The sequence below is a fragment of the Amphibalanus amphitrite genome, unplaced genomic scaffold (genome assembly GCF_019059575.1).
Source record: "Amphibalanus amphitrite isolate SeventyFive unplaced genomic scaffold, NRLGWU_Aamphi_draft 000016F_arrow, whole genome shotgun sequence".
Classification (NCBI taxonomy): domain Eukaryota; kingdom Metazoa; phylum Arthropoda; class Thecostraca; order Balanomorpha; family Balanidae; genus Amphibalanus; species Amphibalanus amphitrite.
This window is the reverse complement of record NW_024881512.1, coordinates 8,179-32,361: the sequence shown is the minus strand read 5'-3', so window position 1 is coordinate 32,361 and position 24,183 is coordinate 8,179. Positions and strand designations below refer to the sequence as shown.

The window sequence follows — 24,183 nt, the reverse complement described above, 5'->3', positions numbered from 1 at the left end:
GAATCACAAAATGTTCATCCAATCGCCGTATATTCAACATTTAAAATGATGGCAGCAGTTACCGAACATACATATATTTCGTTAAAAACGTCCACGAGCACGAATACATCCTTCAGTGGCCTAGGGTGAAAAAGTGACAGCATCAGCCGAATATCTAAAAAGCATGCGTCTTTCCATGTGCACGATTATACATACACTAACTACGTCATCAGCACTTATGATTCCCCCTTTGCAAATCGTTGTTATAAGACCGGCAAACCCTGCCCAACGGCGTATTACGTGTGTAGACGACCAAGCGGAATTGAGATCACCAACATCACGTTTACAGCACTCTTGTATATCACACGGAAACAACAGTCAACATACATAGTTAAATGGATAGATATGAAACGTTATTTACACCAAACACATCACTCCCAAAGTCTCATCAAACTTTGGATGTGTCCAGTCAATTAAACATGCATTCCGAAGACTACAAATACCGAATAATAGTCCTGCCTGACACATCATTCATCGAAGAACCGTTTGAGCTTACTGGTGCAGCCGACCTCCTCTCGGCTCGTCTCTCCGAGCACAGCCCTCCTCATCTGGCACTCGCGGGCGGCGGCCTCGCGCGCCGCCTGGGTCCTGGCGGCGCACAGCCGCGGGTCCCTCGCCGGCCTGGTGCGCGGGTCCGCCCGCACGGCCGGGCCGGGACGCGGCGGGGGGCGCGGCGGGGTGGTGGACGGCGACTGTCTGTCGGGGCCCGGGGGCGGCGAGGGCAGCGGCGGCGTGCGCGGGCCCTGGTGGCCAGTCGGCGAGCCCCTGGCCCTGCCGCGCTGCGGTGACTCCGGGTACTGCTGCCACATGAAGGACTGGTTGGTCTGGAACGGCCGGCGCATCCAGGCGGGCACGGCGCCCCGGCCCGTCCGCGGCGGCCGGCCGCGCTGCACGAACGCGCGCCGCGGCGGCTGGCTGACGAAGGAGCGCAGTGACTCGTTCTGGAAGACGACCGGCCGGTGTCGCGGCTGGCCGTGCCGGTTCAGCTCCGAGCGGCCCCTGTCCGGGGTCAGCTCCCGGTCGGGCGGCGTCTCGGACCGGGCCGGACCGCCGCGGCCCGGCGAGCCCGAGTCCCAGCGACTCCTGCCCGGCGCCGGGGATGGCCGCGGCGAGTGGTGGTGGTGGCCCTGGTAGGGCCGCCGGTCCTGCTGGCCGTACATGGACCTCTCGCTGAACCTGTTGTCCCTGTGAGCCTGGTATCGCCGCTGGTTAGCAGATCTGTGACTGTCTCGGGATCCCGAACGGGCAAGACGCCTGCCATGCTCTGCTAAGGACACTTGGCTATCTTCGTAAGATTCTACGTCGTAGTCGGAATCATCAGAATCGCTTTGATCACTGTCTCCGCACAAAGAAGCGCTGTGCCGCTTAGATCTTTTCGTTGATTTCTCATACGAAGAGCTACTTGAACTGCTCGTGCTTCGACTGGATTTCGATCGCTTGCGGGAATGTTTCTTTTTCTTCTTTTTGGCCTTGGACTTCTTCCTCTTAGTTTGGCTGTTTGCCGACTCATCAGATCGTAGATGTTTAACAGCACTCCTGACCTTGCGTTTCTTTTGGCCTTTCTTCTTCGCAGCATCCTCATCACTGTCACCAGAGTAATCGCTGACTGCTCGCTGGTCGCCGGCTGGTGGCTCCAGCGCATCTCCAACAAACTGATCGGCTTCAGGCAGATCAGTGGCAACAGCGACGATCCGTTTTCGTCCATCATGCTCCTCCAGAACATACTGCACGGGCTCTGGCTTTGGTGAAGGCTGCTTTGCTGACACTTCATCGGGCGGTTTCGTTACGTCACTCTCCGCTCCTTGTCTTGGACTTTGTGTTTGTAATTCAGTCGGGAACTCTTCATCAAGTCCTGCACGGTCCTGTCCGGCTGGCAGCGGAGTTGGATGCCGACTTCCCTCTCCGTCCCTCCGTGACGGGCTGACGTACTCACCCTCCTCGAGGTCCTCCACCGAGGACGGCCAGTCGGCCGCCCCACTGACGGCCCCCTCTGACCCGGTCAGACTGTCCTGCGGCCCGTGCGACCGGTTCAGGCGGTCCGTGCGGCGCTCCTGCCGCCGTCGCTGACTGCTGCGCGATGACACCGTCGGCTGCTCGGACACACCGCGCAGTGAGCGGATCCTGTGCAGCAGCCAGGCCGCCGAGCCGCGAGGACTGTCTCCAGCCAGGTCGCGGGGCTCCTCGGAGCGACTGCGCGAGCTCGGCTGCTGCTTGCCGGCCACCATCTGACGAAGAGAGTGCGACATCCGACTGACGGACACCGAACGCACGCGCTGTAAGAGACCCGACGGTCGAGGAGCTGCAGGCTGCTGATCGGGGCGAGTCTCCTCACTGCGGCCATACGGATCATTTAAGGCTCGCCTATCGTCTCTATCTTGCCGGTCATTCTCCCTTCGGCGAGGATCTTCCATATATCGGTCATCATACGGTTTCTGGCCATCTCTGTTGTCATATCCTGACATATCTGGGCCGTTTATATCAACAGTTTCACCATAAATCCCCACTGGAACAGGTCTGATGGTGTTGCCGAAAATCCTTGAGCTGCCCGGGCCGTCCGCACGGAACTCCATACGCGGCGACTGTACTCCGGACCACTGACGGGGCGTGGACGGCGCCGTGGCACTGCGCCCCGAACTGACTGGAGCCAAGTACCGCCTACCGTCTGCTCCTGTGACCCATTGGCGAGATTCAGCGCGATCAGCTGGAACTGAGCGCCCTGGATAGTCCGGGGGTCTGGGAGGAATCCCCCGAGGTTCACGCATATCCGTCCCATTTGAAATGGGTCGGCCAAAGCTATCCACCAGTTGCTGTTGAGGTGGCAAGAACCGTTCATCTGATCTTCGCCCATAGGAGAGGGAGCCCTGAGAAGAGACTCGAGATGGGGCACCCTCCCCTCGTCGATATGCCCCGTCCCTCACGTCAGGATGCGGAGCGTAACCCTGGTCGACATATTCATAGGCTTGGGAAGCTCTTCTTGAGACAGGACGATCGTACTGCATGACTTGCTCAGGAGCATCGTAACCCTGTTGTTGGGGCATTCCGCGACTATCAGAATCATATCGCTGACCACCTGGCGGTCCCCGTGGATCATCATATAAACGAGTACGACTATCTGGGAAATCTGCGTACCGTGAACCATTGGCATCATGTGGAGGGTAATCATATTCGTCGTACACAAGTCTGCCACCGGAGGGAGCTCTGTGCTGAAGATCCCGATCTGCATACATTTGCCGGCTTTCGTCTGGATAGCCCCTATCGGAATGAACGTACTGGTGGGGTGCATCCCTCGGAGCATTCCGTCCGGCATCAGGACGTAGGGGATCCTCCGGAGGATAAACTCTTTGCCTAGGATCATCCAAACCACCCTTAGGAGGTAAATCCTGTCGAGGAGCTCCAGCAGAATATACATCACCTCTTGCTGATGGAGGAATGTCCGTCTTATAGTCATTTTGAAGCGTCCTGTCTCCAGATGGTGGCATGATGGCACCGTCCCTGGATGAGACCCTTCGTCCGCCGGTTGCAGCCGTTGGCGGGGAGCTATATCGCTGCAGACCCGAATACCTGCGCCCAACCTCCGGTCCCTGTCTGTCCGTCAGCTGTCGGTCAACTCCAGGTCGTTCCACTCCTAGTGGAGGTCGGTCGGCGGGATCGCGGTTCCTAGAATCACGCTTGTCGGCCAAGTGCGGAGACCGGTCATAAGTTTCTGGCGGAGGGGGACCTCCGTCGTATGGTCGATCTCTCAAAGACCACTGGTCGTAGCCGTCCGGAGGCCTCCCAGGTCCTCCGTAGACACCCCTGGGGTCGTAATCTCGCTCAGCAGCGCGACGCGACAGTTCAGGGTCGGAGCGGCGCGGGTATCCGCGGTCCGCTCCAAAACTGTCCTGCGGCTGGCTGGGACGACGGTAGTCTGCTGGATACCGGGGGTCGTCGGCAGGTGCTCTTCTTGCGTCGTCAGCAGGGTTAGAAGCGTTAGGAGCAGTCTCAGGAGCTGTTCGGCCTGCCTCCAGCTGCCCGGTTGTGGGATCCGGCTCACGACGGTCACCGGGCGGCGTTTGTCTCGGGAACTCACTTCCCTGCTGCTGAGGAGGAGCGTCATATTGCATCGGACTTGCGCCGGGCGACGCTGGTGCGTCTGTGGGAATAGCATACTGTCCAGGCCGACTGCCGAGCTCATCTGCGCCTCGGTTGGTCGCGCGATCCAGCGACATTGACCTCCGCATCCTCGGGGCGCTCCACTGCGCCTGAGGAGAGCGCATGTCCGCCAGGGATGACGCCACTCGGGCGTCTGACTGCCCCGACATGTAGGCGGCGTCACTGGTCGGTGGATCCTGGGGCTGGGCCCAAGTGTCCGCGTCACCCTCAGACTGCGGCCAGCCCTCCTCCGCCACAGGCTGGTCGCCGTCTAGCTGAGGATTCCCGGCGCCGGCCTCAGACCGCCGCTTCTTCTCCAGTTCGAGCAGCGATTCGACGGGCAGGCCGAGCCGATGGCGTCGCTCCAGCTCCAGGAACTCGTCCACTGTGAGGAAGTGCTCGCCGCTGGCGTGGCGCCGCAGCTCCTCCGGGAAGTCGAACAGGTGACACACGCCCTCGCGCGCGTACAGGGTACAGCAGAGCACGCAGCAGATCAAAAACAGCGCCGCTGAAACGGGAAAAGGGGCATTCCTAAAGAAAACGCCAAGGAAGCAAATAAGACAGATGTAAAGCAGAACGGCTACAGTACAATTTACGGTAAGCCATTTTCTTGGCGCATTTTTCTAAGGTGCTAATAATGATCAGTGAAGACTCATACCAGAAAAAAAAACGAAAGGAACAACTTGACATCAAATGTACCATTTCAGAATATGTAGTCTCCAGCCACTGCGATAAAACAATGAAGTGCAAGCTATCAGTGACCCGTTTTTCACGTACCGACTGCGCATGGAACGGTGATCAAGTAGAAGTCTTTTCTCTGGTAAAAGGCCAAGTGTTCGTTGGTGATCACAGATGTCTTATCGGGGAAGAATTCTGCAATGCAAAAAACATCGATCAGAAACGCCAACTTTGAACACGATCAAGCGTAAAGTGACTAAAATGTTATGTTTAATGTGCAGATATAGATTGATTTAAAGTCACGGCCCAAACACGATGTTACATAACTCATTTGGGTTTGCGCTTTAGATTTATCCTTGCGTTTAATCTACATTTATCTTAACATATTATCTTCGGTTGTACTCAAATCCCCTCAGTCAGTATTGCGTTCACACAATCAATAGCTAGAATAAAGAGCGTGGGCATAGGTTATGGCGAAGTGGAAGGATAATCTCAAGTCATAAAATGGATTCGAAGAGCAATTTTCCAAATGTTGGTGTTTAACCACATGATGAAGCATTCTGTTCGTGAGGCTCCAATTCCATATTGATCTCGGTTGATCTCCATAAACTCTTGATTCCTTCCCGAAAAGAACATTCAAATGCCAACAAGTGACCGGGAAAGTATTCACATTTCCTAAGCATCTACTCTTAATTACGTTCCAACTTCCTACATCCAATGTTACTTTGAAGGATAAGTCATCAAATTAGTCTCGTAGTACCATTATGTAACCATTTAATATTTGAAATCGTCTTACCTTCAGCAAAGCCAAGACTAACATGAAATAAAAATAACCATTTTTGCATCGTATTGCGTGCGATAAGCCACACCTAATTTGATCATCGCATCGCCCCGTCCGTCTGCGTCAGTAAGCAATGATCATTGCAATTTTCAGTGCACAATATTATGCTGCATCTATCATAATGCATGAATATCATGGGGCCCAATTTGATGTTAAATACATTTAAAAATAACTGAGTCATTATTTCCAAAACACACTCTCGTTTGTCGCATGCCGCGCAGCAATTGTCTCACATCTAGCTTGATTAGCAAAATACACGTTCATCACGTGACTAGTTACGATAAGGCCTTTTTAGCCTTTATCCAAGCTGGTAGATCTTATTCAAAAGTTTATCCACCTTTGTAACTGGAACGCATGCTTACACGGTCGATTATGATCCGCAATAAGTTGCTTCATGCGAACAATAAAGGCTTTTGACGTGCCGTCCTTTTGCTCTCTTGACTCTCACCATGTTATTTTGCGCTGGTGCCACAATATGGAGCTCCAGTGAAGCCCACACAGAAGCACGGATTGCTGACTTAGGGAGGGACGCCTCCAAAACAGATACGTAGCTGGCCGTGCCCCTCTAGTCGCGAGACTCGCAGCCAGCGCTATTTTGTAGACTGCAGACATTCTAACGAGAGATCTCGAACTCTCACCAAAACTTAGCTCAAGATACTGCGAAGCACCGATTGCAGAAATACCCTTGAAGATAAACAGGCGTGTGTAGCAGACAAAAAGACATGAAAATGTGATGAGGAGAAGCCGAGAAACACTCTGTTGTGTCCCATCCATGCGTTTTACGAACATCGTCGAATCTGTCAATGAGACACAAACTCAAACACACATAAACGTCAGCGTACGATAGGGATGCCGAGTGCCCATACCAAGCCAAGCCCTTCTAAGTCGATCTGAAGACTTCAGCTGTGAGAAGCGGCTGCTGTCGGTGCGATGAAGTCAGGGAAAAGGCTTCTCGCAGGATGCTACCACAGAAAATCTTCAGCAGAATTTGCACCTCGGTCGGTAGTTATGCAGCCTGGGTGAGTCTTCTCGTTTACCTTCCACTTCTTGGGCGAAAATTACTTATTCACTTTTTTAACGAAGGTGCGTTCACACACTTGTCACACTGTCACTTATAGCGTCACTATCGCACATCGTTTGTTATTGATTTAGCAGCTCGCGCAACTGGTGGCCTTTTGCCGGCACGGCCCTCGCTGGTCGTTGGCGGCAGCTGGCACGACTTTCACGTCAACTTCGTATCCGTTTGCTGTCAATACCTTTGGAGACGGGCGTCTGATGAGCTTCAGGTCACCGTAGGTCACGACCTCGGCAACGACAGCTGCAACGGCAGGCGCGACGTAATGCCTACAACGACGCCTTTGACGGGAACGACGCCAGGCTCTCTCTGCGACGGCTGCGACGTGACGCGTGCGACTGCCCGGCGCCGCTTCCGACGTGCTGACGACCGTCCGATCTGTGTTGACAGAGGAGCGCGGCGCCGTTGCCACGGCGGCCAGCGCGCGGCAGTCGCGCCGCGTTGCACCTGTAACAGCGCGCAATGTTTGTCCAATTCGCCTAGAGACGGCGATCGATGCGAGTGGGGCAGCGAGGTGCGGCAATCCATAGCGCACGGTGGCTGCTCCACCATTGTGCGAGTCATGTAGGACCGACGTGAGGCGCGCGCCGACATGTGCAGAGGGCACCGGGCTTCCCTCGAGGGCAGACGGGTAGCGCGGGGCGGTGTAAAACGGACACTGACAGACAGACCCGGTGGAGCCCACTGCGACTGTCGGACTAATGAGGGCGGGTGTGTCCAGGTGTATAACCGGTGCACGTGCGGCAGTGGGTCAGAGCGACTGCAGCACACTACTGAACTGACCACCATCGATCGACCGCCGCTGGAGCGGACGTGGTCCAAACAAACAGGTGCCACTGGGCGCCGACAATGTTGCCGCGAGGACGCCCCGCCGTATTGACGGAAATGTCAGGGGCCCAGGAGGAACTATTGAGCTCAGCCGGGTGTCAGGAAGAGCGATAGAACCAAACCGAGGTGTCAGAAGGAACTACAGAGTTTAAGCGGAGGTGTCAGGAGGAACGATATAACCATAACCAAGGTGTCAGAGGGAACTAACTAGAGAGCTCAGACGGAGGTGTCAGAAGGAACAACAGTGAACAGAGATAAGACGGAGGTTCCAGTAGGAACGACAGAACTACACGTGTTTGGAGAACAATACAACCAGAGGGATTGTCCCGGCAATTCGTGTCATTTTGGGGCACCATTTGGAAGGCTTCCGCACCGTTCACGACTAGTTCACGTAGAGTCACACATAGTTGGCGCGTAGTTTACGAGTAGTTAACACATAGTTATCTGTCTCTCTCTGTCTCTCTCTGTCTCTCTCTGTCTCTCTCTGTCTCTCTCTCTCTCTCTGTCTCTCTCTGTCTCTCTCTGTCTCTCTCTCTCTGTCTCTCTCTCTGTCTCTCTCTCTCTGTCTCTCTCTCTGTCTCTCTCTCTCTCTGTCTCTCTCTGTCTCTCTCTGTCTCTCTCTGTCTCTCTCTGTCTCTCTCTCTCTCTGTCTCTCTCTGTCTCTCTCTGTCTCTGTCTCTCTCTGTCTCTCTCTGTCTCTCTCTGTCTCTATCTGTCTCTCTCTGTCTCTCTCTGTCTCTCTCTGTCTCTCTCTCTCTCTCTCTCTCTCTCTCTCTCTCTCTCTCTCTCTCTCTCTCTCTCTCTCTCTCTCTCTCTCTCTCTCTGTCTCTCTCTCTCTCTCTCTCTCTCTCTCTCTCTCTCTCTCTCTCTCTCTCTCTCTCTCTCTCTCTCTCTCTCTCTCTGTCTCTCTCTGTCTCTCTCTGTCTCTCTCTCTCTCTCTCTCTCTCTCTCTCTCTCTGTCTCTCTCTCTCTCTGTCTCTCTCTCTCTCTCTCTCTCTCTCTCTCTCTCTCTCTCTCTCTCTCTCTCTCTCTCTCTCTCTCTCTCTCTCTCTCAATTACACCACAAGAAGAAGCAAGGACAGTAAAAAGTCCGGGGCTGCGGCCTCGGAGTTGGAGTCGGTCGGAGTCGATAGTTCTGTCCCGAGTCAGAGTCAGAGTCGGAGTCGCCAAAATCTTACCGACTCCAACTCCTTTATTCACGATACCGCGCTCGAAATTAGATTTTGTCGAAAAAAAAACATTTTGCTGGTTTGGACGAAAGTTTTCAGAGAAAAAGCAGAAGACGGTGAATTCCTCAAAAATCGCTTTTTATTTCTGCATGTTATTTTTAATGCATATTTGCGACGCAAAGCCTTGAAAGGCATAAGAGACCGTGTCAGGCAAGATAAAAACATCTCCATTATGAACTTCGATGTCATGATATGGATTTTAATAGAACCGTCCGGAGTCGGAGTTGGAGTTGGAGTCGTAGTCAATCCAACGCCCCGGTAGCCGGGGGTGTTGGATTGGATTTTAAAGGCCGGAGTCGGAGTCGGAGTCACCCTAAAATCCATCGACTTCACAGCCCTGAAACAATAAAACCAGATGGATGTGTCAGAAGGAACTATCTAGCCCAATAGGCAATAAAGGTGTCGGGAAGAACGATATAGGCAGACGGAGGTGTAAGAGGGCAACAGCATAGGAGTATTGAAAGGGAGTGTGCCTTTACCGCATTACCAACTTGCATTCCCTAGAATTTTTAGTCCGTCCAAACAGGTAGGTAGGCACTAAGTAGCAGGCATCGGTAGGATTGTGATTGCAGGATTGCAAAATCCTGATTGCATTCCTTTTTGGTGGATTGCACATGGATTTGAAATCCATTCCAAAAAACAGGATTTGATTGCGGATTAGATTGCATCAGACTTCAAATTTTTGCAATCCAATCCAGATTGTGTTTGATTAGTGCTTTGAAATGGTTTGTTGCGATTGAAAATTATGAGATCGGCTTCATCGGCTCAATGTACTTTGCTATCAAGGGCTTTACATCGAAACTTGAAATAAGTTAAACGCTTTTAATTTAAACGCTCAAAATAATATACGCTGACGAACTACAAAGGAAGGGCAAAATTACGTATTTGAGAGCGAGTTAAAAAAAAATAACACTGGTTGGGTAGGGGTTTAAATGTGGGGGAGTTTGAGGCAAAAAAATATTTCCCATAAAATACCTGTGCCTTAGATAGGAATTACTCGCAAGACTAGGTACTAGAAATGGGTGATTTGGGGATGGAGGCACGGTCCTATGCCCCCCTCCCTCCCCCAGATCCACTAGTGCACATAATAATACAACAGGATTGCAAAAAAGGATTGCGGATTTGATCGCAATCCAAGTGAAAAAAGGGGATTGCGGGTAGGAACGCAATCCACTTCGGCACTAGGAATGTGGATTGAGAATGCAATCCTTTCAAAAAGGATTTTACCGATGCCTGCTAAGTAGGCATAACCACTAACCAGTGAATTCAGTGCCCTGCCAAGCGTCAGAGCTTCAGCGGCCACTCGGCTAACTACACCTTACCGACCTGCCCTCTAGAGGTCGCTCGCGTCGCGGTGGGTGCCGTTCACCTGTGGCCGATAGCCGGGGGCGTTGGATGCGCCGGCCGGCGGCCTCCCGAGTCCCACGGAGGTGTGGATTCGGCGGCGGCCCAGGTGGGCTTCCGGTGGCAGTCGCTTCTCCGTGAGAACGGCCGGAGTCGGAGCGGGCCGGTCCGGGTCCGCTGTGTCTGTGTGGGGGTGTGCCTGTGACCGTAGTAGCGACCGTGCTGTGATCGGTGCCGTTCTGTTCCCGCGGTGTTCCGACCCCGACGGGTCTGTGTCGGCGCGGTGGGCGGTGGGCGGCGAGGTATGCGTGCCCGCGTGCCGGCCGGACGCGGCGCGCTCCCCTGAGGCCCTCCGGCGCGGTTATGGCGCTCCTCAGACACTGCTTTTTCTGCTCGCTGCTGGTGGCCTGCGTCACCTGCGGCGTGATCGAGGCCGTGAGTACAGTGGGGCGGGTTTGTCAGAGGGCAGCGTGATTAAATTATTGGTCTAATCAAATTGCCGGGCGCTGTGCTTTGTGCAGTCAGTTTCACTTCCGTTCTACCTACCTACGTTTGATCACCCTCATTCGAATTACCTAATTGACCCATAATTCACCCACATTTCACGTAAGGTGCCGTTTCCCGATGACGCAACTGCTCAATCCTCATGGACACCCGAAGTTTTTATTCGTGGACTGAACGTGTTATGTTATCCGCAATGTGCATCATTGATGCAAAAACATCGCGCTATAGTAAGTCAGTGCTCACTGCTCACAGTGAACGTCCCGTGTTGGTGTCTCCAACACCTATGGAACCGCCAGGACCGGATCACGGTGCGTTATACGAATACCTTGTCCACTCAGGCTGATAGCCCTCATGGCTGCTGGACCACCGCAGAATTGTATAGCATGCATCCAGCTCCTGAGTTAGTGAGTCAGGGAGCTTTTCCGTCTTCAAAAGCTCAATCTCGTTATTTTCTCGCCTCACAATTTCCTTGCTCATGATTAATTTCCAAACTTTGCCAAGTTTTTAACAGCCCAAGAGCGAACATGAAAGAGGTGAACAAATATACAAGCTAACATTTTCTATGTCCATTTTTATCCTTATTTCCCTTTTAGAAGACTTGGTCGCTAATCACAGCAGTTGCTTAACCTAATGAATATTGAATATCATTATTGACTATTGAGATGATGAAAATTAAATCGGCTTTGAAGACATTTAAACGCAGTTTGCCAGCTTTACTCACGCTGGTTTTAAATTAGCATTCAACAAACAACAGGGAAGAAACTGCCATTTACGACCGAAAGCGTCATAGCAGAGAAGGAAACAGTCCCTGCTTCAGGACTCTTCATCGCCAAAAATTGGCCTTTAATGTAATTACACCCGTCGCGGAAAACGTGGGAGCCGTATCCGGCATTGTGCGCATGAAACAGGATTATCGGTGAGGAGGTCGGAATTTTTGTATCCTGACCGGCCATGTCGCTTTGTTAAATCTAACAAACGTTCGCACACTTACGTCAGCGACCAATGATGCGCAGAAAACTAGTGGGCACACACGTTGCAGAACGATAAAAAACAACGGTCCAGTCTAATGCCAAACCACAGCGGAAGTGGTTTGCTGATGGAAAAGGGGCTTGGCAGAATCACAAGCAAGCTGTGCAGCGTGAGATTTCTATAACTTCGAGAGATGCGAGGTGCTAAATCGTGTATTTATGCGCAATACGGATCTGCAACACTGTAACGCACACGCACACTCATTTTCACCAAGTTCGGTCACTCACTCACTCACTCACTCACTCACTCGCTTATTGCACCCACATCTTGTCCTCTTCCTTTCCTCTATCTTGCCCTGCGTGAAGACGACGAGCCATGGCTCTGACCAAAGTAGGGCGGGGCGGAGCAGCGCGGGCGCCGGGCGGCGGGCGGTGGGCGGCGGAGTCGAGCAGTGCAGTGGGTGCAGCGTTCCCGGTTGGTCAGGGCGGCTCTCTGAGCGTGGCCCATTTCTCGTCCGCGCCGGAACGAACGCCGGGCACGGTCCGTTAGTGAAAAATACGACGGCTCGAGGCTGGAGAACACAGGGCCGGTGGCGCTTTGAGGAACGCTGTTTTGTGTTGGTGCACGGTCAACACTGGGGATAGTTTGCGTGTCGGTGACGAATTTGTGGTGGACAAAAGACGTGGACGAATGGACGCTTTGAACGCTGAACTGGACTAGACCACAAACGGACGCTCGATTTTGGACAGTGGACGGTAGACAGACTGTGGGCTCTGAACTGTAAACAGTGAACAGACAACGGTGGACAGACGACTGTGAGCAGTGAAAAGTGAACAGTGGACTATCATCATTGGACTATTGAGACAAAACGTGACTATATTTGAGAGCTCAAAAGTTTCGAGGTGACAACCAGACGGCTATTAGGAGATAAGACATAAAGTCAGGGCAACAAATGTCCACCAGCGTCAATTGCTCTAACACCCAGCACTGAGCCCGCCAAGGTGCCACCCATCAGTCCCCTGCGGCCTTCCGATGGGTCTCGCCAGTGACCCGCCGCCACGGGCTGGCGGCTGGCCGGTCAGCGGTCTCCGAGTGACCACCACCGCCGGGAAGTCGGTGTGGAGCGGGCCGACGGCGGCGTCGTCCCAGCTGTCCCAGCTGTCTCAGCTGTCCCAGCTCTCCCGGCTGTCCCAGCTCTCCCGGCTGTCACAGCGCAGTCCCACCACCCCGCTCATGTCGTACCCCATCCTCGGCTGGCCAGGTCTGACCGGAATCATGTTCCGATCCTACCCGTACGTTGTCGTCTTGGACGCGGTGAGTACCTGCACGTCATGCGGAGAAAGAACGGATCAAAACTTTCAGACGGCATATATCTGTAACGTAGTTTCGCCGAGACTATGAGCTGCCTTTCATGACACCTGACTGATTTATTTGTTGCGTGCAGCGAGGTACTTTTCAGGAGCAATTTGGTATGATTACTTGAAGCAGGTTCAGGGGTCAGGTGGTATCAAACCACATGATACCTTGGGTACACGCATGGCCACTTATGAATTGGCACGAGTACGGAGTGCAAATAACTCATGCCACGGTAAAAGTCGGTTTCAACTTTGAAGTTGTTCGCCATACCAGGTATGAAATAACCGTGGCAGCTCACACATGAATGCGCTGATGCTGGCCATTTTCGACACTTCATTTGTGCCCATGTATTTATGCCGGGTTTGTTCACGATTTTACGGCGCAGCTGAAAAGAAGAGATGTGTCTCCTTTTATTTTACGATGTGGCTGTAGGCCCACTGCACCGGACATAGAATGAAGCCATTGTCCGTACCTCCCCGGCTCTCTATCGAATCTCCTCACCTACTTTGTAATACTAATTGGCCGGAAAGCGGCGTGCGTCCGAGGAGAATGTGGGCCAGGGGTGCAGCGCGGGTCGGCCGGGTCAGCGCCGGTCGGCCCGGGTCACTAAGGTCACCGTCACGTGGTCAGGTTCTGTCTGTCGGCGCTCGGCCGACGTGCCTTCTAATCGACCCGCATCGGCTCGAAGGTTCCGGACCTCGGCGCTGAAGGCGCCGCGCCGGCCGGCTGAATCCAAAAAATATAGGTGGGTGCGAGGACAGGCGACTGCATTCCGTGACGAACGCTTCACATCAGGGGGTGTGATTTAATCACACGGCCAGTGGGAGCTGCGGAAGATGGATGCCGTGTTTTGGTGGTGCTGTCTGGTGCGGAGAGTGGTGACGCACCAGAAATCGATCGGTCGGCCGTGACAGGTTTGTTACCGAGCGCGGAGAGAGCGTGCGAGCCTGTGGCGACGCTGACCGGTGTCTGCCAGTCGCTGTGGCCGCTGGTATGTGTCGGACAGACCGCCGGGACAGACAGACAGACAGACAGACAGACAGACAGACAGACAGACAGACAGACAGACAGACAGACAAACAGACAGATCGACAGACGCACAGAGAGGGTGACCACAGATACCGAGGCGGCGGCTCCGTCTGATGGCCAGACGCACTCCCGGACGGTTGGGAGGGCTGCTCCGCTCCGCTCGTGACTGTAGAGAGTTTCCATTGCACGTGCAGCACTGCTCATGGAGTCGGTGTGCCGGGGCAGGAAGTATGACCCCGCTGCGGGCGGATGTTGCGGGTCAGATAGAAAGTCGACCGGCCGGTGTCAGTGTCAGACGGGATCGTGTGCGGTACAGTGGGAAGCGGTTAGTGGAAAGATGTCAGAGGTTAACGCCGCGGCACAATCGGTGTCTCTGCTTCCAGAAATGTTATTGCTGCCTCCTGGCCAGTAGTCTGTCGGTGTTCTTGTGTGTTATACGACGTGGCCGGCTCCGTTTAGCGATTATGGGAAGGTTGCCGTAGTGGCAGCCGTCACCTGCCAGGTAGTTTCTCCTCTGGCCACCCGGCTTCACCGAGCGGGGAGGCTTGTGCTGTGAAAACTCGTCACGGTGTGGCGCCCAGAGAGCAGCCCACGACTGGCAGGAAAGATGAGAACCGCCCTCATGAGCCCGGCGGTATCTCGGCTAATGACAGTGCCGCGGTAATTAATGGTCAACTGGCTCTGTTTGAGTGTAATTTTAGCATCTCCTGTGGAGGAAAATATCATTTTCCCTCACTTTTCAATTAAAATTAGCATAAAGTTTCTATAAAGCTCACACATTTCTGCTCACAGCGTTGTGTTCAAGTAACTTCAACATAATCTAACGTTTCACCAGCAATGTCCGTGATATCCCGCGTTCATTAGACGGCATCAACCAACCACTTACCACAGCTCTTAACATCTCAGCACACCGTAAAATCTGACGCTCCAGTTACCTCCGACCTCGGCTCGGCCGGCGCCGAATCCCGCAGCCTCCTCTCTGGATCACATCTGCAGTGATCCGTATCAGAGTTTCATAGTGTGACGTCCTATCCATAACACACAAACTCACGCACCATGCGGCGACACACCCGATACCGTTTCACCGGGAGACGGAGGAGTATCCAGAGTTCGCTTCTAACCTACAGCAGTCTGCGACTCACAGAATCGGAGACGATTCTCAGTCTCGGAGATGATTCGAAGATGAGTCGCCTATTCTCAACGGCAATTATCGAAACGTTTGTAAATCTCATGCTTGCACCTGCATAGGAGATGGTTGAGGCTGACGTGTGGTTTTTTGTTCCGCAGATAGCATACCTGATTGCTTTTGGTGTGCAGCTATGGTGGATCGTCGACACAAAAGGTAGGCACAAGGGTGAAGGAAGAACTGCACCGATTCATTAACGGTGGGATTGGGCAGCGTATTACGGACGTGACGTGTTAGCTGTTTACTACTGTTTGCCCAATAAGTTCAACCCGTCAGTTCAGTTATTTAGCTAGAAGCATGTAGAAACTGTAACGTAAAAGCGTATCTTTCTAGCAACGAAAAAATGGCATGACACCCTGTCTTTTTTACAGAGACGATGCCAGCACCAGCCTACATTCTGTGTGCGGGCTACCTCATCATGCTGCTTATATCCCTCATAATGCTCATTGGGATAGCGATGGTAAGTGATCGATATGGCCGCATAACATATTTATTTAATGCTATTGCGTTGTTTTTATGATTTTTGTTCAACACAATAAATTTAGAAAATGCGAGGTTCCTAGCTAAGGTAGAAAAAGCATATTGAATCGTGAGTTCATGCACTCCTTGCAACATCCGGTGTTTAATCTTTGCATAGTTGACCTCACGTGGACGACTGACGTCATGTATGACGTCGCTAAGGTCATATACGTTGTTTGTCAATAAGTTCTGGTCAAATAGAGCTAGCGAGTCGGAAAGGCCATTATAAGGCTCAGAAAGACCTGCCAAATCGAGTGGCATGCCATATGATCTCTTTCGACCAGCTTCGTGACATGACAGGCTCTGACCTGACCTTGGCATGAGGTCAACACCCTTATTCACTTATTACGTCAACACCCTTAGTTAGCCTCACCCAAAGGTATATCATTCGACGCGCCTGAGTATGAAGAACACGATTGTGCACAAAATTGCGGCTCTGCGGCAATTTTTGGTGAATTTATTTCAAACAAAAACCCGGCCCGAACCTTGGGACACTTGACCTGACCTCCGAGTACACTGGATGACCTAAAACCTTTGAATCGGGAACCAGTCGCTGCATCTCGTAGGCGCACACCATCGTTTTTTTGTGAGGCTCTAGCGGTTTTGGGCGAAACGGCAAGTGCGATACGGGCGTCATGCAGCCCTCCTCGTATATGTAGAAATCCGACAAGTCCGGTGATGGCTAAAATTCGGAATCGTTAAACCTTCCCCGCCGCTGCCCTATGCTGACCTGACCTTTAGCCTGACCTGAAAATTTAATTAATGCGGTATAAATGATCTTCTGTCGATGTTTCGAACGCCGCTTATCCTCCCCTCCCTCTCCCAGACCAGAGCGTGACTGTTGATTATAAAGTTGTCGAGGGGCTCACGTTAACGAATAAAGAAGTGTGATTACGTGTTCAGTAGTCAATGTAGCGTTCTTTTCAGAAAATTCCATTGAAACAACATAGACGGACAATTTTTTATTGATGTTACGAGACACTAACAAGTGGTTAAGACATGTGGCAGTTTTTAATGAAGATTGATGCTTTCAAATAATCATTCTCTACAAACATCAGTATATCGTAAGAACTTTCTGCATGCATTTACATATAAAAGTTCCTACGATATAAAGAGGCTAATGGAGAATAGCTTTTTCAAAACTTCGATCTTCAGATAGTGATCGTTCATTTTTTTGAGCGAGCGAGGCTCATTTACACTTTCGGTAAGCCTTTCAGATGGATTTTGAGGCCTAATAGTCTTCGTTTTCTTCACCCTCTCCTTCGACCGAATCGATACCGACCTCTTCGAAATCTTTCTCTAACGCAGCCAAGTCTTCACGAGCCTCGGAGAACTCGCCCTCCTCCATGCCCTCGCCGACGTACCAGTGCACGAAGGCGCGCTTGGCGTACATCAGGTCGAACTTGTGGTCCAGGCGGGCCCAGGCCTCGGCGATTGCGGTGGTGTTGGACAGCATGCAGACGGCGCGCTGCACCTTGGCCAGGTCGCCGCCGGGCACCACGGTCGGCGGCTGGTAATTGATTCCGACCTTGAAGCCGGTCGGGCACCAGTCGACGAACTGGATGGTCCTCTTGGTCTTGATGGTGGCGATGGCGGCGTTGACGTCCTTGGGCACGACATCACCGCGGTACAGCATGCAGCAGGCCATGTACTTGCCGTGGCGCGGGTCGCACTTGACCATCTGGTTGGCCGGCTCGAAGCAGGCGTTGGTGATCTCAGCAACTGAGAGCTGCTCGTGGTAGGCCTTCTCCGCCGAGATGACCGGAGCATAGGTGACAAGGGGGAAATGGATGCGCGGGTACGGCACCAGGTTGGTCTGGAACTCGGTCAGGTCCACATTGAGCGCGCCATCGAAACGCAGTGAAGCAGTAATGGATGAGACGATCTGGCCAATCAAACGGTTGAGGTTCGTGTACGTTGGTCGCTCAATATCGAGATTCCGGCGACAAATATCGTAGATGGCTTCATTATCAACCATGAAGGCGCAGTCCGAGTGCTCCAGGGTGGTGTGGGTGGTGAGGATAGAGTTGTAGGGCTCGACGACGGCTGTTGCAATCTGCGGTGCCGGGTAAACAGCAAACTCCAGCTTCGACTTCTTGCCGTAGTCGACGCTGAGACGCTCCATCAGCAGTGAGGTGAAGCCGGAGCCGGTGCCGCCGCCGAAGCAGTGGAAGATGAGGAATCCCTGAAGGCCAGTGCACTGGTCGGCCAGCTTCCTGATGCGATCCAGCACCAAATCGACGATTTCCTTGCCAATGGTGTAATGCCCACGGGCATAGTTATTTGCTGCGTCTTCCTTGCCTGTGATCAGCTGCTCCGGGTGGAACAGCTGCCTATACGTTCCGGACCTAACTTCATCGACAACAGTGGGCTCCAAATCGACGAAAACGGCCCTTGGGACGTGCTTTCCAGCTCCCGTCTCGCTGAAGAAAGTGTTGAAGCTGTCATCTCCGCCACCGACAGTCTTGTCAGAAGGCATCTGTCCATCGGGTTGGATTCCATGTTCCAGACAATACAGCTCCCAGCAGGCGTTACCGATCTGGACACCAGCCTGGCCAACGTGAATAGAAATGCACTCGCGCATGGCTGCAGTTAGAGAAAGATTCGAGTTCGGTTCGGTTCGATCGAGCGAGAGTGCCAAAAAGGGAAAAGCCGCGTTACGGAGCCTCCTCTCTTGGGCACACACCTTTCGAAAATGAAAACTTCATGTCAGACGAAATGATTAGCCAAGAAATCGGTCTCGTGCGAAAACACTGCTTCATGATTGGTTGAATTTTCCCGCCATACCGGGATCACGCATTGAAAGTGAAAAATCCTTCATGAAAAAGAAATTTCATTTTCGTAGCCGAGGTCCGTGCGTATCGGGCATATGAACCCACAGGATTGTGATATCAAAGATAAGTAGGAACTTCCGGCTTCGCATATTTAACTTTCAATAAAATTTTCAAATTTACACGTCGGCACTTGGTAAATGTAACCAATCAAATACTGAAATCAGAAGGTTATACCCAAAATTCATAACGTATTTTCATCGTCCATGAAATAAAAGAAACTGAGGAAAGCAGTCACCATTTCAGTGATAAAGGAACCTGTAATAGAATTTAAACAACCGAACACCAGTAGCGCCCAAAAGTCTCTCGTTTATTCACAAAATTCTCCAAACAAATTTGTACGTACAATTATTTCCGCGTGGAATAACTTCACGCACTTCAATAATCATACCACTTCTGACACACGCCCCTCTGATCTTCAAGATCACTAAAACGCACACACACAAAATATCAAAAACATTATCTTCGGTCATAAAACCGCGGCCAAACCGTGCACCTTAATCGGTCAACAAACCGGAGCACTCGCCGCTCACCACCCGGGCACCATCACCGGGCACCATCGCCGGTCTCCAGCACCGGTCTCCAGCACCGGGCTCCATCACCGGTCTCCATCACTGGGCTCCTCCAGCACCGGTCTCCATCACCGGGCTCCACGACCAGTCACCATCACCGGGCTCCATAACCGCGGTCTCCAGCACCGGGCTCCATCACCGGGCTCCACCACCGGGCTCCATCACCGGTCTCCATCACCGGGCTCCATCGCCGGTTACCATCACCGGACTCCAGCACCGGTATCCAAACTGGACAAAATCGAATCGATCGTTGGTTCGTTGTCGTGCCTCGCCTCTTCGCCATTTTTAGCTTTCTTTATCTTCCCTGTCGAATTTTCCCTTATTTATACAATACCGTAACTAGACCGAGATAAGGCCGAAATAGCTTGTAATAGAATTTAAACAACCGAACACCAGTAGCGCCCAAAAGTCTCTCGTTTATTCACAAAATTCTCCAAACAAATTTGTACGTACAATTATTTCCGCGTGGAATAACTTCACGCACTTCAATAATCATACCACTTCTGACACAGAACCAAATCGACTTCAATTTTCAATAGAATGAAGCGTTTTAACAATGTTATGGCATTATTATTCAGCAAATATATTCTCGTCGATCTTTTCTTTTGCAAAAATACGTTTGTGCGACGTGCTTAGTGTATGGTGTGACGTTTGATTCACGCTTCAACTTTTTTTCAGAAACGCTCACGGTACCTTCTCGCCTGGCTTCTGGTCATGATTGTCTTCTTCTTCCCTGAGATGGGCATGGTGCTTTTTATGAGCATATATCATTGGGTAAGATAATCGTCGGCGTTACGGGCGACTTTAACGCCACTCAGAAGGCACCAGGAGGAGACTGCATCAGTGCACACGAACGTATCTCGGGGCTGGAGACGCGCGATGCGGCTTCCGGCTTAGATAAGGCAATTTGCATTATCTAAATCGCTTAACATAGCAATGGATGCTTAGGTGCTTATGATGAAACTTTCTGGATGGGATATTCCAACATCTACAAAAATGGATCAATGAGATGGCATGCGAAGGACTAGTGATACTTCAAGCCCTTCATCATAATTATTTGTGAATTCTTTGCGTAAATGTCTTATATATTTGCTGTCTTCCTTTCCTCAGAACATTGAATCAGACTACGGTCTTGGTGACCTCGTATTCTACATATGCAGAGCTGGATTAAATGTAAGTGAGGGAAAGGTTGAGCAATGTACAATATCGTTATTGAACATACATATTTAATTATTGTCGTTAATCATTATATTAGTCCTATGTTAATTTTTTTCCTCTCTTGACCTTATTTTCTTTTTATGAATGGTATAACTTTTCCAATCACAAAGACAAAATAGAGTAACTTTAGTTTCAGTCGTCGCAGGCATTGATGGATCTTCATGAACGTAATGAGCAATTTAGAAGTCCAAACACATTTCGATGCATGACAAGTTACTTACGCTTTTATAGCAATACATAACTGCTCGTTTGTTGAAATGTACCAATTAATCTTCTTTTTGCAGCTGGTTTCTCTAATATGTATCCAATCATTGCACGCTACATGGAAGGAAGAAAAGTTTTCGTTGCATAGGTTGGAGTCGCTAAACATGAAGGTAAGTCCCTATATTACCTACGTCCTAAATGAAAGGGGATTGAGTATTCTTTCCAGAATCATTTAACAGCACAAAACATCGCTTACGAAAGTCGCTAAATAATTTTGAAACAACCTAATATCTGCCGTGAACACCGTGAAAAACTGCCGTGAAAAATTGTCACCCACCTACTTATCATTGCTATCCATTAAATCGTCACGCACCATAAAGCATGAAGCACCGTGCCATTGTGTCACCGTGTTATTACGCATTTAGCTACATTACAACACATCTACAACTGAGCGTCGCGCCCACCAGCCCCTCGGTCGTCAGCGTTCTGTGACCGCAGCGGCCCCCTCGCCAGGTGGGTCCGTCCGTTTTGCGGAACGGCGCGGTGGACCGGGCCTTCCACGGCGGGGCCATCACCTATACGAACGGGGTGCCGATGGCGGCACCGGCGCTAGTCAGGTGAGACACGAGCTGGGCGACCCGTGTCAGAGGTGTCAGAGGAGGTGTCAGAGATGTCAGAAGGAGTTTATGAAAAAAGCATTCGGTGATGTTAGTATCGTGCAATAAGAACGACTAGTTAGTATTGTACAATAAGAACAGTTTGTATAGTTACAGTTTTAATTTGTGTCATGCTCTTGAAGGGCGAATGAAATTGGTAGGAATGTATGAAATGCACGATTGTTAGCTATTCGCTCTTTAGCAATTGCACCTCTCGCTTGGTTCCTGCTCTTTGACAGCGAAAGTGACTCCTGAGAGTGTGTTCAACCGAGAGTGACTGCTGAGAGTGAGTTCAACAGAGAGTGACTGCTGAGAGTGAGTTCAACTGAGAGTGACGCGGCCTGGGAGTCGGCTGGGAGCTGTTTCTCAAATGATGACGGTGCTTACATCCATGGTTGACTCTCTGGGATTTCGCTGTTCGCACCAGTGCAACTGGCGGCGGCGGGGAGGAATTTCATTTCCGCTCATGTGTCAGTGCCGTCCGTGCGGATATGTCGCATTCGATGTTGAAGCATAGCTTGAATGAAATCCCTAGTCTACAGATGAAATGTTTGTGTATTTCCGTCTTTTTTAACTCTGCGTACCAATTGGGACGCGGTTTTATGTACGGCTCTCGCGAGATTAAGCGGTAGGTTTTGCACATTTACATTTCCGGTTATATCTCAGAAACTAATCGATCTACAATGAAGCCATTTTACACTATCATGGCCGGCTTGTGAACCAACAAGTCGATCGCATCTTCAACACTTAAAAGCTTAAGACGACGAAGATATAGCCTGAAGTTCACTAAATTTTCTAGGTGCAAAACCTACCGCTAAAACCCGCGAGACCTGTACCAAATTTGCAACCTGAATGAGAGCTGCGAGCTGACCCGAACTCATATTTCCGTTTGATTGAGCTCAATGATTTTATCAAGATGTCAAAGGTGACGACCTGGTGCGATATCTCTCGATAATGACCAGCCCTCTGCACACCGGTTGATGACCTGACCTGACCTCTGACCCCTCAGATCGGTATCGTCGGCGTCTCAGTACGCGGCGGCGGCTGCACGCTCGGGACGTAGTCAGTTCAACGCCGCCTTCTACGGCCTGGGCGGCGGTGCGCCCGTGGTACGGGCTCAGAGCGCGCTAGGTGTCGGCGTCGGCGAGTTCCCCACCTTCGCGTACGAGGTGAGACCTCGGGGCAGACTATCAATTAACGCAAATGAAGAGGGAATTTATGACAGTCAGGCAAAGTATCTAAACAGCTAGCCATTTTTTATGGAAATGACTGATCGAACAGGCACTTAGGAATAGTTTGTGTTGTATTTATTTCGTATCATCTTTCATTCTCATAACCGAAAGTAGTGCTTCTCCGCAGTTATTTCCGTGGCTGCCTCGTAATGTATACTCACTCGTCCGTCGTCTCATTTCCATGCTGATTTCATTAGCTCTCGAGGCACACATTTCACCCGCCGAATGTATACTAATTCCCGCTCGTATCCGCCAGGTGCCGCACCTGGTGTACGTGCCGCGGTACGGTACCCAGTCGCTCGACCGGCGGAAGATGGGTCGCGGGCCGCGCAGGAGCACCTCCATGGACGCTCTCAACCTGGGCGGCTCGCTGGTGCCGGGCGTGACGCCGTGCCACTGCTGGATGGCAGCCGGTCAGCCGCGGCGGCAGCACGAGAGCAGGAGCTCGCTGGGAGCCGAGTCGGACTCATACCGGTACAGGGACGTGGCGCTCTGACCGGTGTACCGGGTCGGGTACACTGGTCGTACCGGTACAGAGACGTGGCGCTCTGACCGGTGTACCAAGTCGGGTTCACTGGTGTGGTGAGCTGGCGGACAGTTGTGTCCTCTGGTGGCCTCTAGTGTGCTCTGCTGGCTCTGCTCGTCTTCCGGGACGGGAAGACGCGAACTGTGGCCTGCCTGGAGAGCCAGGTCAGAAGAGCCGCCCCGCTCTGAGTGCTAGTGACGGATAGAATCCGGGAAAACGGGACAGCAGATGGGATGGTAGTGGGTTCGTATTCAGGGAGCGTCAAACTGCCGCCGAGCTAACGGTCGGAAAACGGAGTAGAATACTGCCTCACAGTGTCGATAGTGGCGCTTTGTGGCTCGTTCTGTATGAATGGACCCGGTACCTGACCGCCTGGGTCTCCCGGTCGCCGCCGTCGGCTCGGGGCTGGCTCCCGGCGCGTGTCGACGTCTCGCGGAGGCCATATGGTGATGTGGGGGTGAGGCGGCCGTCGGTGCCGCCTCAGAGAGCGCCGGCCTTGTCAGAAGAGAGTGGCGTCATCACTCCCGCCCACTCCGCCAACACACCGTGTGTCGACATTGAAACAGGGGAGTGCCGCTCTCCGTGACGGTGAGTGCCCTGACATCTACCGGTAGGATAAGGAGGTAGGTGGTTGTGCTGCCATCTGTTGGGAAGGTACAGAGGTTGAGGTCCCAAGGTGAGGTCTTCTCAGGTGAGCTTACTGCCATCTGCTGGTAGTGCGTAAAACCTGTGCCTGCCTCGCTGAACCATTGAGGTGCTGGTGCTGCCATCTCTCGGCGTAGTTGCGTTTGAAGGATGCTCTCGACTCCTCAGCTGGCCGTCATTGCCTGCTTACGAGTGTGCCTGCTGGTTCACCGTTCCGTGCTTCTATCCTCAGGATACTGAAATCCTTCTCCTCCACGCCACAACCCCCCTCCGGGCTGGACAAGCAACTTTATCTCATGCGGGCTGCTCCCTTGGAGCGGCACCGCTGCTCCCGAGGGAGCGCACCCCGTAGCCGGGTGCAGTGAGTGCCTTGGGGCTGGGTGGCCTGTCCTCCGGACGGGCTCAACCCCGGCGACTCACTAGGGTGCCTGCCCAGACCAATGTCTCCCCCTATATCCTATCATCCTCCCGGCTCTGAAATGGTCTTGTCAGACCGAAAGGGCCTAACCCAACAAAACAAACAAACCTGCTGGTTATTGGCTAAATCTCCTTGCGATGTGATTGTGAATGC

At 52.1% G+C, this 24,183-nt stretch overlaps 3 protein-coding genes across 3 annotated transcripts; 1 reads left to right on the top strand and 2 right to left on the bottom strand.

Moving 5' to 3' along the window:
* Positions 1-11: 11 nt before the first annotated feature.
* On the bottom strand, positions 12-5,937 carry LOC122387427. Its single transcript, XM_043377614.1, has 3 exons — positions 5,645-5,937; positions 4,948-5,043; positions 12-4,678 (listed from the first exon to the last, which is right to left on the bottom strand). Exons 1-3 carry the CDS (start codon positions 5,691-5,693, stop codon positions 507-509), a joined length of 4,317 nt encoding a protein of 1,438 aa, XP_043233549.1. The 5' UTR covers positions 5,694-5,937; the 3' UTR covers positions 12-506.
* Positions 5,938-10,278: 4,341 nt separating this feature from the next.
* LOC122386794 lies at positions 10,279-23,888 on the top strand. The gene is made up of 9 exons (XM_043376389.1): positions 10,279-10,600; positions 15,311-15,365; positions 15,581-15,669; positions 19,810-19,905; positions 20,242-20,304; positions 20,634-20,723; positions 21,067-21,170; positions 22,219-22,378; positions 22,698-23,888. The coding sequence occupies exons 1-9, from the start codon at positions 10,529-10,531 to the stop codon at positions 22,935-22,937; spliced, it is 969 nt and encodes a 322-aa protein (XP_043232324.1). The 5' UTR covers positions 10,279-10,528; the 3' UTR covers positions 22,938-23,888.
* Positions 16,678-18,441, bottom strand: LOC122386788 (tubulin alpha chain, testis-specific-like). Its single transcript, XM_043376375.1, has one exon. It carries the CDS (start codon positions 18,310-18,312, stop codon positions 16,960-16,962), a length of 1,353 nt encoding a protein of 450 aa, XP_043232310.1. The 5' UTR covers positions 18,313-18,441; the 3' UTR covers positions 16,678-16,959.
* Positions 23,889-24,183: the final 295 nt, after the last annotated feature.

Excerpts from the sequence above, each read along its gene's own strand:
- LOC122387427 (XM_043377614.1), bottom strand. The coding sequence starts at position 5,693 with ATGCAAAAATGGTTATTTTTATTTCATGTTAGTCTTGGCTTTGCTGAA. Across the intron at positions 5,044-5,644 it reads TAGTCTTGGCTTTGCTGAAG|AATTCTTCCCCGATAAGACA; the intron begins GTAAGACGATTT and ends TTTGCATTGCAG. Across the intron at positions 4,679-4,947 it reads CACCGTTCCATGCGCAGTCG|CGGCGCTGTTTTTGATCTGC; the intron begins GTACGTGAAAAA and ends TTCCCGTTTCAG.
- LOC122386794 (XM_043376389.1), top strand. The coding sequence starts at position 10,529 with ATGGCGCTCCTCAGACACTGCTTTTTCTGCTCGCTGCTGGTGGCCTGC. Across the intron at positions 10,601-15,310 it reads CCTGCGGCGTGATCGAGGCC|ATAGCATACCTGATTGCTTT; the intron begins GTGAGTACAGTG and ends TTTGTTCCGCAG. Across the intron at positions 15,670-19,809 it reads TGCTCATTGGGATAGCGATG|AAACGCTCACGGTACCTTCT; the intron begins GTAAGTGATCGA and ends ACTTTTTTTCAG.
- LOC122386788 (XM_043376375.1), bottom strand. The coding sequence starts at position 18,312 with ATGCGCGAGTGCATTTCTATTCACGTTGGCCAGGCTGGTGTCCAGATC.